Source organism: Orussus abietinus, unplaced genomic scaffold, assembly GCF_000612105.2.
Source record: "Orussus abietinus isolate OABI.00-Male unplaced genomic scaffold, Oabi_2.0 scaffold6, whole genome shotgun sequence".
NCBI classification, from domain to species: Eukaryota; Metazoa; Arthropoda; class Insecta; order Hymenoptera; family Orussidae; genus Orussus; species Orussus abietinus.
The window spans coordinates 1,793,549-1,807,069 of record NW_019396002.1 but is presented as its reverse complement, the minus strand read 5'-3'; the positions used below and the strand labels follow the sequence as shown (position 1 = coordinate 1,807,069).

Here is a 13,521-nt window from a genome sequence, read left to right as displayed (position 1 = left end):
CGATAAGGAAATCGGCGTGCGTCATTCACGTATCGCGACATATACGTAAACATTACCGTTGCCCTCTTAGAAACTCGTAGTATATTTGTAGGTGTTACGTAATGCGTAATAGTATTTGGCGCGAAACTCTACCGAGTTCCCTGATACTCTGTTTTGCACGCAACTTGGGAGGCATTTATATCGCCACGGGTATTATTTAAACAATAAGCTCGCTTCTAAGGTGTTATCGTACTATATGATATTGTATCCGCTGTGTGTACTTTTTTTTTTCCTGAACGTCTCGTGTTTGTCTCTTGACAACCTCTTAGATACCCCGAATAACCGTCGGGCGACTGACAGTTCTGGTTTTGGATCCGCGGATTAACATAAAAACAAGCAAATCCTTCAAAATGGCGACTTCGGATGCCCCGGCAGAGGCGAAAAAACTCGGTGCGTCACCGCTACGCGCGTTGAATGTAAAACTTATAAGTTAACCAGAATTACTAGATACTACTAGTTATTCGTAAATTTTCTTCCACGAGACGGCTTTACTCCCTTCTATTAGTATTATTTTTATTTCACTTTAAACGTCAATAATTAGTCAAGAGAATAACGTACTGATACTAACGACAGCGTTTGTGCCTATTGTGTCGATACTAAAACACGGAAATGACTGTCGCAGTAATTAACTGTGAAAAAAAAAGATATGTTTCACTTTCCGAAACGGGACATGCGAACTACAGGTATTTCAGTGGCGTAAAAATTTCCACTTAAAATCCACGTTGATGTTACCAAAACCATAGTTTAATATACGTGGAATACGCGTTATATCAACGCTGAATTTTTCGTTGATGGGGCGGACATTGAAACGAGTTGAACACGTTTTTTTCAACACACTGTAGGCAATTACTGTCAACGGTTTTATATCGGTACAATGAGTAGTCCCCCACTTTGTTTATTGGGTATGTATCCGATTTTAGGACTGAATGGAGAATATTGTTCAGGAAAAAGAAAGACGAGACTCAGTATCTATGAAGAATGCGACGTATCATCGCACACGTGGTGAGTGGCGCTCTTCCCGTCTCGCTCGCTCGCGTGCGCCTTCCCCGTATTATCAATCTCGGTCACGTGTGCTCTCTCAGAAATTGCGGCTACGTTTCGCACGCACGATATACGCCACGTAGCGTTATTCATAGAAAGAGAGGTGACGTAAGGTAATTGATAATTCGAAATGCCGAACCTCGAGTCCACTCCGAGAGAGCGCCTTGGACGACGCATGCGATGACTCCGCTTCCTGGGTCTTCTTAAAAGGGCGAGAAAAAACGCTGGAATTCTAAATGCCTCTTTTTCTCTATTTCTAATCACTACGTAAGTATATACGTTTCCATGTCCTTACTCATAGATGGATTGAAAATCGACGCCGCGGGTTTTTTAAAAATGGCGGAAACGAAGCGCAGGAAAACCGGCGGGTTCCATTTTTTAAATGTACGCAACGCAACGTGTATTGGATACATTTTTCTTTTTTCGATTTTTCACTTAGCGCACTTAGAATTATTATGTAGAGGATTAAGTTCCCGCCGTTTTTAACATGACGTAACGTTAAAACGGCGGGAACTTATTCCTCGACCTGATACAAGTATATACAAATGGTATAAATGGCACTGAAAAGGAAAGAGAGCGAACAGAGGAACCGTTCATTATTTCTCTGTCTTTCTTATTGTTGCTTAGGCTGTCGCTGTAATGGGCAGCGCAATCGTTACACGTAAAAAGGGAAACAGTGAAAAATCGGTCCCTTTGTTTTCTCTCTGTCAGTTCTGCTGTCTTCATGGTTAGATGGGTGTGCGGGGTCCATACATTCTACGTCTATGGTTATAACAGCGGGTTGTGTAGCGTTACAGGGACGCGCCACGCAAAGCTTTCCTTAAAACCGGCCCGGAGGATTATTTCAGAAAACACAATGGAGTCCCTTTAACTCCGGCTTTAGCACCGAGAGCTTGCAGGAATGCAACAGGTTACGGGCACTTAAAGCGAGACGGAGAGGGAGATACCTCATATCGTGGAGGATCCACGTTAAAATTAGATTACAGTCGCTGCCTAAAGTAGCGAGCTGGAACGGGCTGAGAATCGCGTCTAAGCGGACGGTTTTAGGAGAACTAACTAAAACAACATGGCGGATATAATTAACCATTACTTTGGATTAATTTTTTTAAACAAGGAAGGGGACCGTTAAAATTCAATATGAAACTCTAATGTTCACGGTGCTTGCATAAAAGAGACGGAAAGAAGAGGAGAAAGATGTCCAGAGCGTCGTTTCGGCTTCTTGAACTCGGTCGATGGAAATCGAGATTTCGCTCGACATGGATGGAGACTCTTCAAAGGTCGAGTTTAACGTCGTAGCGTTAGAGGGAGGTGAAAAATCGCGATTGAAGCCGATTCGGAGGGAAAATAGCAAGTATCGACGCTCGCGAGGAGAGAAGAAAAAGGAAAGAAAGGTGCTCAGGACCCCGTTTCGGCGGCTGCGGCGGCCAGGGTCGACGGAGAGCGAGAGTGCTCTCGGGCGCCCTCGGCTCGGGAAAAGAAAAGAGATCCCTGGGGGCTCCGGTTTCCCCGGCGACGCTTAGACGCGCATAGTTTCGGGCGCAGCGGCTGGCGAGAAGAGCGCGCGCGGTCCCTCTCTCTCGTGGGCCGAGAAAGATGGCGTCACCGGGCTGCTGCGGGCGCGAGAGAGAGGCGCGCCGGGGACCGAGGCGGAGGGAGATCTCGGGGCTCTGGGCTGGTGCGGCGTCGCGGCACAGTGGCGCCGTCGCACTCTCCCGCCTTCGCTGACGCCCCCGACGGCCCCTCCCGCGCGGCCGAAGCCGAACTTTGCCGAGCGCGCCCCCACCGCTCGGCCGCCGCCCCACCGCGCCGGCGGAAACGGCCGAACCGCCGGCGACCTGCGCCTTGCGCTACGACGCCTCGGCGCTCTACGTCACAGTGAAGTATGTGCTCCCGAGTGTAGAAAATGGCTGCGCTCTACGCTACCCCGGGTCGCCCATGTAAATACGGCCTGTGGATCGGCCTGGGGCTCTTTATCGCGAGGACTCTCGGCGGTAAGTCGACCCGCAGGGGCCTCCCGACGCGCCGGTCCGCGCCGAGGAGCTAACCCGGGGATGCTGTACACCCTGCCGGACCGTCCGATACCTAGTTTTAAGTGCGAGCCGGAGCTCGCCGCGACGAGAGAGAGACGGACCGAGTCGGAGCCAGCGAGGAGGAGGAGGAGAGAAACCAACCGAGAGTTGGTGTCCGCTTGCTCGCCTTCTGTCGCACAGATGGCCAGATCCTGGACTCGTGCGACGGATCGCGATCTCCAGACGTTGCTCTAGAGGGAAGGGTTGCTCGGGACCCGCCGCGACGGACGTGCGAGTTTTTCGCCCGGGAGGAGGCGCCGCGAAGGGTGGGATTCGGACCCGTGTTTTGTCGCTAGGTGGGACGTGCGGTACGGGAATGCGGTCTTTCGGCCACGTTCTTTTTCCCCTCTTTCCTTGTTTCTTCGTACCCGGAATATCCGGCCAAAACGGACGATGTTTCTTATCGATCAGTTTGCGTGCATTTTAGTGGAGTTCGTTGGTTCCATCGTTACTGCATATCCGTACCGTAGAGGTAAACGATCTCGTGTAGAACTTTTGCCAACGTGGAGTTATCTTTGTTTATATCCGATTTTGTTTCCGACTTGGAATGAGTTTTTTGAAAGATCGTAGTAACGAATCGCTCTCTACCTCCACGGGTCTGGTGTTGATGCCGAAAATATGGAAAATTTGGAAATTACGAGCCCACGCTCGGCCTCGCGAGGCTCTGGGATTTAAATCGACTGGGTGCGATTTTATCGCCGTGTTTATCTTAAATCTGTCACGGCGGAAACCCACTTGAGCTTGTAGCATGCGTTTATTTTAACCGGCGTAGAGATACACCTGCTTATCGTTCCACCTATGCAAGTACAAACTCGTGTTCTTTTCGTAAAAGCCGTGATTATTTTTTCTTCGCGTGCACTTCTAAGAGTACGCTGACTCGCCGTTTCTTTATAGAGCCCCCCCATGGTTTGATGCCAACGCAAAACTCCAGGAAACGTGTAGTTTCAATGTCGGGCAGTTGCAGCCTTGCAGCCACCGTTTCCCTCGGTCCGGTTTCGAGTTTACTCGCTCCTTGCTCTCGATGGTGTCACTTTTGGTTAAAGCGAGTTTCTTTCCGATCCGTGAGCCTGCCGATCCCACGGGATATCCCGCCTCGACGGCGACTGGTGTACTTTTCGATCCTTAACCAGGTCTGGTTTCTTGCGGGGTTAATTAATCAGAGGTGCTCGCCAGAGTCGCAGAGGCGCCTCGAATACCAACAAGGGGATATCGGTTCCTCTCTTTGCTTCCTCGAAGAACGTTACCTCCATCCCTAAATGGTTCTCGATTTTCTCCCTCAATTTTGAACGTACAATCATTATTCGGTAAGATTTAGAACGTATTTGTCCATCCCATAAGTAATTCAGATTTTCGTATCAAATCAAATAAGGAAGCCATGTTACTTATGGGATATCCTAGTACATGGTATTGGTCCAATGAGTACATCCAAAAATACGAAGACGATAGTGTATGTTATTGTATCGTTTGACGAGCTGTTGGATTGGCTAAAAGTTCTGCAGCATTTTATAGTTTATTTTCTGAAATCCGAGGAACACTAAATGAAAGGCATCGAAAAGCTGTTCCGTAGGTGGGCATATACAATCATGAATAGAAATGGGGAATATATTATCGCCTGCAGTATTAATTAGTAAGAATAATTTTTTAAATTGTGTCGTTAGTGCCGCAGGACTTTTCAGAAAGCGCAATGAGATATAGGTTTAGATATGCGCAACTAGTTTATAGAACAATTTGTCGAAGTCGACCCTAAAGAGCTACACGCGTTGAAGTCTCTGCGGCGAAGCTGCTAATTCTTCTTCGGAGAGACTTGGTTTGGGGATGAAGCGTATGTCACGTCACGTTACGATAAACCGACGTTTGCCTTTAAGGGTCGTTTCGAGGATCGGCGATTGAATAAAAATAGCGCGCACCGATGAGCCCTCGTAAACCGTTTATCGCATGCCGGGGAGCGAAGGCGTGTCCTCTTCCATTTCCCTTTTGACATTGAACCGCTCGTTGTCACGATTCATCGCAACTCCCTCGACGAGACGAGACGGATCGACAATTGAACGTCAATTATTACCGGGCATTACCAGTAAAACAATAAGTGCGCCTCGTCGACGCTCTCGATCTCTTCGACGCTACGACGCCATATTGCCAATGCGCTGATTTACTCCTTAAATTAAATCGCGAATGAAGATTACCTTACGTTTGCAGCAGACTGTGGTTGAATATACCCCACGAGATCGTGAATAAGACTGTACAAGAGTAATTGCAAATAATGCCGTCGAGCGGCCTCGACGGCGTATTTCACCGATCGTCACGGCGCATCGGATCTTGAGATCCTCCGGCACGCGCTAATTGCCCCCGACGCGTTGCATTGTCATCGGCTCGCGGGTATATATCACAAATCTTCATCGGACTTGGCGAGGTTTCACCGAAGAAACACTCCCTCGCGATCGGCAGAAACGGCGAGGGCGATTAATCGCGCGAGCGCGAGGTGGCCTTTGCGCGTGTCCGGCATTGTACTCGCGTGGCGTCACTTTTATTGGCGCTCGGTATCTCGGACCACTTTGCTGCCATCGGTACATCATGGCACCGATGGGACCGTGAGACCGTCGAGATCGCAGTCGAAAGATTAATTTCACTTATATTTTTCAATCCGTCGAGATTATTAGTCAAGAGAGTGTACTCGATTTGAGCGTTTTCCATATTGTACTCCCATAATGTCACTTTTATTGGCGCTCGGTATCTCGGACCACTTTGCTGCCATCGGTACACCATGGTACCGATTGGGCCCTCGGATAGACGAGATCGAAGCCGGAAGATTAATTTCATTTCCCTTTTTGGACCCCACAATGATGTTTTCCACAATTTTTTATTAATACTAGAGCCTACTGTTTTCCGCAAAAAAAAATGTTCGGTTCAATTGATACGATTTTTGTTGGTACAATCCTATGGTTGTATATACACTATTGTATAAATCTGATTATTATGTGAATAGTGGAGAAAAGAGTATTTGATGAAAAAAATATCGAAAGAGCACGCATAATGAAAAATTGCTTCACTGAGCAAAATCCTTTCATAGACTGCACTTGGTTAATTTCAGGAAACGTTATGGTTGAGTGAATCGAATGTGGTTTACTTGACCGAACCCGTTTTCTTGGATCAACCAAAGTGCCTTGGTTAAATCGTTTCGCTAATCGTATAAGATATTTTAATCGATAGTGAAGATATTTCGATTAAACGTACCGAATCTCTTTCATATCTGGAGTGCGCTACCACAATATTTGATGCAGCCAACCAACAGTTATCATCCAAAGAAATTTATCGCGTCAACCAAATATTTGGTTGTCCGTATAACCATGTTCTAAGGTTGAAGCAACAAGAATTGTATCGATTCGAGCAAATATTTTTGTACGTGAGGGGTATCGCAATTTGCTCGCGGATTTGTCGCACGAGATGGGTCCCTGCTTAATGAGAAAAGTAAGTGCACTCGCGAGCACCATTAGCGGTACACGCGCGGCTTGGTCCCTTCAGGTTAGGTCAACTTCGCGTCTGCATGTCTCCCTCTTCCTCCGTCTGCGCAAAGTTGTCCCGAAGGTTGGGCTGCCTTTCGTCGTCGCGCGCGATTTATTTCGGAGGGGCGCGGCATTCTGCACCGAGAGTTCCTTCGAGACGGGGAAAAAGGACCGCGTCTCCCTGAGAAATGCCCCGCAAATGTCGCCGCGGAGTTGCCGGCGTTGCCGGGACCGATGGAGGCTCGAGCCAACCTAACCTCGAAATCTTTTGTCCGTCGTCCGGTTTTCGTAATCAAGAACACCTAAGGTGTAAAAAAAACTTTGCCAAATACATTCTTGTTTCCATTTTCAATTACAAAAATAGTTCGAATCGTTGTTTCTTTATAAAAAATGGAAATCAACTGTTTTTGCCAAATACGTTGATACATTCATCTTATTAAAAACCTGATAATATGTCAGATATGTTGCCAATCGTTATAGTATATACTGCTCTGCGTCATGCATGTACATTGTTCCAAAACTGATGTCTTCCTTCGAAATAGTATGTGTGTAAAAATCTACACGATTTTATATTTCATCTAATCAAATAATATTTCCATAATTAATCGTAAGATCGAGCGGCGTTCCGAGAAATTAGCCCCTGGGGAATGCGCGCACTATTGCGGAGATCGATCACATCTCCGGATAATGGTGGTACTCGCGAGCGTGACGTAATCCGGAACGTTCTTGCCGTTAAAGGGAGAGATTTTCCCTCTCGCCGCCACTTTCGGCAATCCGAAAGGGAACAGGTGCTCTTTCACTCCTCTTTTGGAAGATCACCGACGAAGCCGATTGGAGCACAGATTATGGCGCCGCGCGTTCGCCACTCGGCAAAAGAGCCCCGAGACTGGATATCCCGAAGAAATCGGCCCCTCCGGCCTCGATAAGCCGGTCCTTCTCCGACTTTTGATCGTCTCCATCGTGATTCTCCTATTTCACATTGGTAGGCCCGATTTCGAAGGCATCGGTCCAACTTTACTTAGCGCTCCTTTCGACTAACTTTTCGCTGAACCGCGCGCGATGCAGAAAAAGTCGCAAACTGGACCCAACGCGTTGCTCCATTATTGAAATTCTCATTTCCAGTATACACCTTGTGAAAAAGTGAATCAAAAATCCGTTTTACAAAATTTCGTGGGAATTGGGATTCGCGAAATAATCGAGGTGGAACGTGGCCAATCACGTGGCGAGTTCCGCGCGTCACTTCGGAGCAGAGCCAGTGGCCCTCAACCAGAGCCTTAGGCCCCGTTCGGGCCACTCGTGGCCGCGATAAGTATAAATATAAATACAGGGGCGGGATAAACATAAATAACGCGATAATTCCCTCGGAACGTGTCGTAATTCTCCTATTCCGCGGCGAGATAGCACTCGGTCTTGTCTGAAATCCCTCCCAGTGATTAGTCGCACTATCCATATCGGCGAGAACAGATACTGCGTCGTTTGATCGCGGGTTTCACGCGGGTTTTCGGTCAGTTGGCGTCAGACTGCCGGGGATATGGGATTTTTACCGACGGTGTTTGGCCTGATCTTCGGCGACCGTAGATTTCATCACACGTCCAGTCCCGATGTTGCCGATTAAAGTCTCGGCCCGAGGCCGATTATCGGCGGAAAACTACGGACCTCGTACAAGCGCCTTTTGTACTTGCTCAACACGCGGGTCATAATCCAAAACGTTATTTTATTCTCCGCCCTACCTCAACGCGGCCTTATCGTCGCCGAATCTCTCGGCGGGCGGAACGAAGGAATAAAGGAAAAATTAACCCCTCCCCGGAATTACGGAAGCCCCTTGGTCTTCCGATTTTTCATTCTTTCTTTTCCTCTCCTCCCGGGCGAAACGAGGTCTTGTCTGAACCGGTCAATTTTTATTTCCTACGGGGATAATTACCAAGCATTACGGGGGACCTTGCCGGTTCGACTCAAGGCCTGTCTGTCGGTTAAAAAGAGACTAGGAAGATTCGCGGAAATCGTTTCCTTCGTTTTCCCCGCATTCTTGGGAGAGCTGGTCATTCCGGCCCTGTTAAAGCTCGGCTAGAGATGCGAGATGCTTTGGAACTGGCAAGAACCGCGAGATGGTACCGTAGATCCATCACTCAGATATTCGGTGGTTATAAATAGTGCGGTCATCGTAAAATAGAAGCGAGGGAGTAATATGTGTGGCAGAACAGATAACGCGCCCGGAGCGTGTGCACCCTGCTTCTGATCTCTCTTCTCTGTACGTGCGCCTCTAACTGCGATTGCGGTAACGTATCGTCGACTTGAGTTGCATCTCGCATTTTTGCACGTTGAGACGTTCGGATAGACGTTGATGCGCTCCTAGACTCACCATAAAGCACTTGCATACTAAATATACTAAATGGTTTACGGTAGAATCATCGTGTCACGGTCAAAATCGAGATTTACGTTGTACGGTGTACAGGATTTCCTTCCCGCGAGTATAGAGACTCGGTTGAGCGCGCACGTGCTAAATGGATTTGGCGCGAAACTCAGTCGAGCTTTTTCTCTAGATTATAGGGTTATTGCTGGTATACCACGCATGCAGTCGACGCGTGAACGGATGTTCTTGGAATGAAATATTACGTAACACCAAGAACAGGAAGTTTTGTCCTCTCTATGGGCCATCATTCTTCTCCTAAATGTATATGTAGTAGGTAAATTAATCGAAAGAGGAAACGGTGCGGCTCGATCCTGATTGTGGTGGTTTCTATTTAATTCCACTTCCTTTTTTCGGGTCATCCGACACCGGAAGCGACGGTCACCGATCCCAAGATTTCAGGACGATCGGCGCACCTTGTTCTTGCGATTTGTCGTGGGACGCAGGTCTTGTCCACCCACTCTGTCTCTGCGTATAGGTGCTTCGTAAGATCTGGTCTCGAAAGGTCGTTCGCCACTCTCTTACGTTGACGGATCTGGTCTGGCAAACTGGCGAACGTTTTAACAAGACCTGGAGAAAAAGAACCTTCAAGGAATCTCTTTTTCCTCCCCTCGTCACGTTTTATTTAAGAAAAGAACAGATGCAAGAGGCAGTTTACTCCGTTGTGAAGCAGGAGAATTAAGACCCTGAGTTTATGTCGCTGGTTGGAGATGAATGTAGAGGATTTTTCCTTTTTACGTACTACAGGATGACGAATCAGTGGAATACGATTGACGCAGTCATTGGACGATACGGGGAACCCCATTCCCACGTAGCTCGGCAAGAATCATCTCCTTTTACGGAGGCTCAATGACGCGGTCATTGTTGCACAACGCGTGTAATCGGGATTTTAATCGGGTCCATTCGCAAATCCATTAGGGTAACCTGCCGCGATTCCGCATCCGCCGCGACCGGTGAAAGCGGAATTTGATAAAGCTCCTCCCCCTGCTCGGGAACCTGTCGAAGTGGCTGCGCTTTTTGACGACAACTCGAGATACGGATCTGGAATGTTTTCAAATATTTATCGTGCAGGTTATTACTGACCTACAAGAAATCTTTTAATAGTTGTGCACAATACTGAGTTGTAAAAATGGGGACTAATAGATTTGTTTCCCGCCCCTTGAAAGAGACTTAACCTAGATGGCAATGTAACATAACCTAGATAGAACTTCTGGGATGAAAAATTGAGATTGTGATCTCTGTTGCAGCTCTGGGCATCACTTGTTATTGCGAAGGCCACTGTCCGGACGATCGCCAAAATGGGACCTGTGAGGGAAGACCCGGAGGTCATTGCTTCAGCGCAGTCGAGGAAGTCTGGGACGCAGAGGCTGGGGAGTACATACCAGAATTCTCTTTTGGCTGTTTACCCCCCGACGAGCAGGGCTTCATGCAGTGTAAAGGTTACCTGGTACCTCATCTTCAGGGCAAGAACATAATATGCTGCAATGACACGGCTCTTTGTAACAAGGATATATTTCCAATGTACAAGCCTCGTCCTACGGTACCGCCGGATCCCATAGCGATAGCTTCTGGAGCACCATTGATTGTCTTGGCAGCTTCGCTATCAGTATGTTTGACGGTCTTCTCGATCGCCACAGTGGTTGTGTATCATCGATACCGCAGAAAAGAGAGAGGCCCTTGTCTCGTACCTTCACAGGGTACACTGAAAGATTTGATCGATCAAAGCAGTGGCTCGGGCTCTGGATTGCCACTTCTTGTACAGCGCACCATTGCCAAGCAGCTTGCTCTATCTCAGTGTGTAGGCAGGGGTCGGTATGGAGAAGTCTGGCTTGCCAGGTGGAGAGGAGAGAAGGTTGCCGTCAAAGTATTCTTCACTCTTGAAGAGGCCTCATGGTTCCGGGAGACCGAGATCTACCAAACCGTTCTCATGAGGCATGACAATATCTTGGGCTTTATTGCTGCGGATATTAAGGGCACTGGTTCCTGGACTCAAATGCTCCTCATTACGGACTACCATGAAAGGGGATCTCTACATGATTACTTGCAGACCACTGTACTAGATCATCCTGCACTTCTGGCCATTTGTTCCTCAATTGCTTCTGGTGTTGCGCACCTGCACACTGAGATCTTTGGAACTCGGGGCAAACCCGCGATTGCTCATCGGGACATCAAGAGCAGGAATATTCTGGTGAAGAGGAACGGAGAATGTGCAATTGCTGATTTTGGTCTTGCCGTACGCTTCATAAGGTATGGTATACATTAATTTATTTGATTTTCCTCTTAAATTTATGACTTATAATTATAAGGTAATAATGTCATTGTTTTGTTCACAGTGAAAGCGGAGAAATAGATATAGCACCGAATACACGAGTTGGGACACGCCGATACATGGCACCGGAGGTATTAGATGAAACCCTGAACACCTCCTCGTTTGATTCCTTTAAAATGGCAGATATGTACTCCGTTGGTTTGGTACTCTGGGAAGTCTGCAGGAGGTGCGTCACTGGTGGAAAGGTTAGCACTGCAGAACCTTATGCCCTTCCGTACCACGATGCAGTGCCCAGTGATCCAGACTTTGAAGACATGCGCTTGGCAGTCTGCGTAAAGAGGTTGCGGCCGATCGTGCCTGCGAGATGGGAGAACGATCCAGTAAGTTCTTTCATGAAATTTAAAATGATAATTAAAACATCACAACCATTCGTTACTGGCAAAGATTTTTTCTATACAATGTTAATGAATCTTCCCATCTGACAAGTTTCAACAATCAGTCAATATCAGGATTTAATTTCTTTTTCCATTTTGTACTTGCCTTAGTAATTATTCTATGCTTTTTCTTACAGGTACTCTTTGCTCTCAGTAAGCTCATGACGGAGTGCTGGCACGGAAATCCTGCAGTCCGCTTGACAGCTCTTCGAGTAAAGAAGACTATGTCGAAATTACACATTGACAATGCCATCAAGATCGTGTAGTGCTCGAAGAGAAGTCCGAGAATCGTTAATTTTTGTTTCAAAAACTCCTGGTTGGACGTAATGTATCCCACCCTTGTAAATACTCGCCCCTCTCCGGTGTACATAGACTTAATCGCAGACTGCAGCCCGAAGACTGAGTACTGAAATTTGTAAATGAGTACGAATGATGCTTGTGTGTGTCCGGTGAGTGAATGATCGAGAGAATCACTGCGAATCGAATAATTTTTGTTTTTCTTTTTTTTCTTTTCTTTTCTTTTTTAAGCTCGGGTGTTGAGGCGATTTCGTGAAACAACCAGAAATGAAATTTAATTTAATTACACTTATCTTGGGAAAGTAATTAAATTATTTATCATGTAGTCGCAATAAAAATGTCTCATTGGGTTGCCTCACCTCGTTGTATTGTAAAGAACTTTTGTTAAATATATTACAAAAAGGCTACTACTTAGGGCTGACCAAGGAATGAAGTTATATTCTAGAAGATAAAACCTTGAAGCGTGGCAGGATGATTTCAAATTTCAAATAGTGTTTCCAGGTGCTTGTAATGCTTGAATCAAATAAGGCTTTCATTTTATTGGGATCCTTTAACAATCGCCAGTCGATCCTTAGCCTTGAAATGCTCATTCAGAGACAAAAAGCATGTGTAAGTTGATGAAGTTATTCCGTTTATCAAGGAGTAATCTTTATCATTATTCACTAGGCATTGTTTCCTTTTTGGCCAATCCTTTAACGGAAAAAAATAATTTGGCATATCTTCTATTATCTTCATGAACCGTTAAGGAGGTGTAATTGTTGAAGCGATATGTAAAAAGTACTTGAAGCTGGGCTCTCGGTCGTTGACTCGAGATCGTTGTGTTATAGCCTAAAGCTCCCTCTGGAGCTATTGTTAAATATTATCCTAGCTCTTCTCTAAGAGGCCTGATTGTAATTATACTATTACGAAATTGTACCTAACGGCTATTCGATTGAGAAAATAATGAAATTTATATTTTTAATGAGTATTAAACGATATCATCTTTTCCACGTGTCGCATTGTCTTAATGTTATCTAACTTTCATTTATTCGATCTTGCTTTAATAAATTCGTTACGTGCGCTAAGCACCATCGGTGAAGACCTCTAATGTCATAAAGTACTCAATCACTGAGATAACCTATAAATGCAAAAATCAAGAGCACGCATTATCCCCAGCCGCAACCTTCACGATGATTCATAGGTTAAAATAAAACGAGGGAACCAACTCATTGCGCATGGCTCGAACGAGCCAATCAGAATTGTTCCCTGCAGGTAAAATCGATAAACAATCGCGCCTATTGCCGGATGGTCTTATGTAGAAAACGTGTCATTTATTTCTCATAAAGGAACTACGTGACACACGACAGCCGCAGTCGCTAACGAAAATGAGTACTAGTATAGTTCCACGAATAACCTAAAATCGTGAGGAAAACGTAACAACAGTCTACGTATGCTTTGGAATTCTGGGAAAAAAAGAAAATACGCTAAA

At 46.4% G+C, this 13,521-nt stretch overlaps 1 protein-coding gene across 3 annotated transcripts; it reads left to right on the top strand.

The window, feature by feature from the left end:
• Window positions 1-2,933: 2,933 nt before the first annotated feature.
• On the top strand, window positions 2,934-13,042 carry LOC105704481 (bone morphogenetic protein receptor type-1B). Of its 3 annotated transcripts, none has more exons than XM_012433731.2 (4): window positions 2,934-3,071; window positions 10,301-11,300; window positions 11,387-11,702; window positions 11,894-13,042. In XM_012433731.2, the coding sequence occupies exons 1-4, from the start codon at window positions 2,984-2,986 to the stop codon at window positions 12,020-12,022; spliced, it is 1,533 nt and encodes a 510-aa protein (XP_012289154.1). In that variant the 5' UTR covers window positions 2,934-2,983; the 3' UTR covers window positions 12,023-13,042. The 3 variants fall into 3 exon arrangements, with proteins under 3 accessions (XP_012289154.1, XP_012289156.1, XP_012289155.1); XM_012433733.2 differs by lacking the exon at window positions 2,934-3,071 and adding an exon at window positions 8,129-8,921; XM_012433732.2 differs by lacking the exon at window positions 2,934-3,071 and adding an exon at window positions 8,976-10,124.
• The last annotated feature ends 479 nt before the right edge of the window (window positions 13,043-13,521 follow it).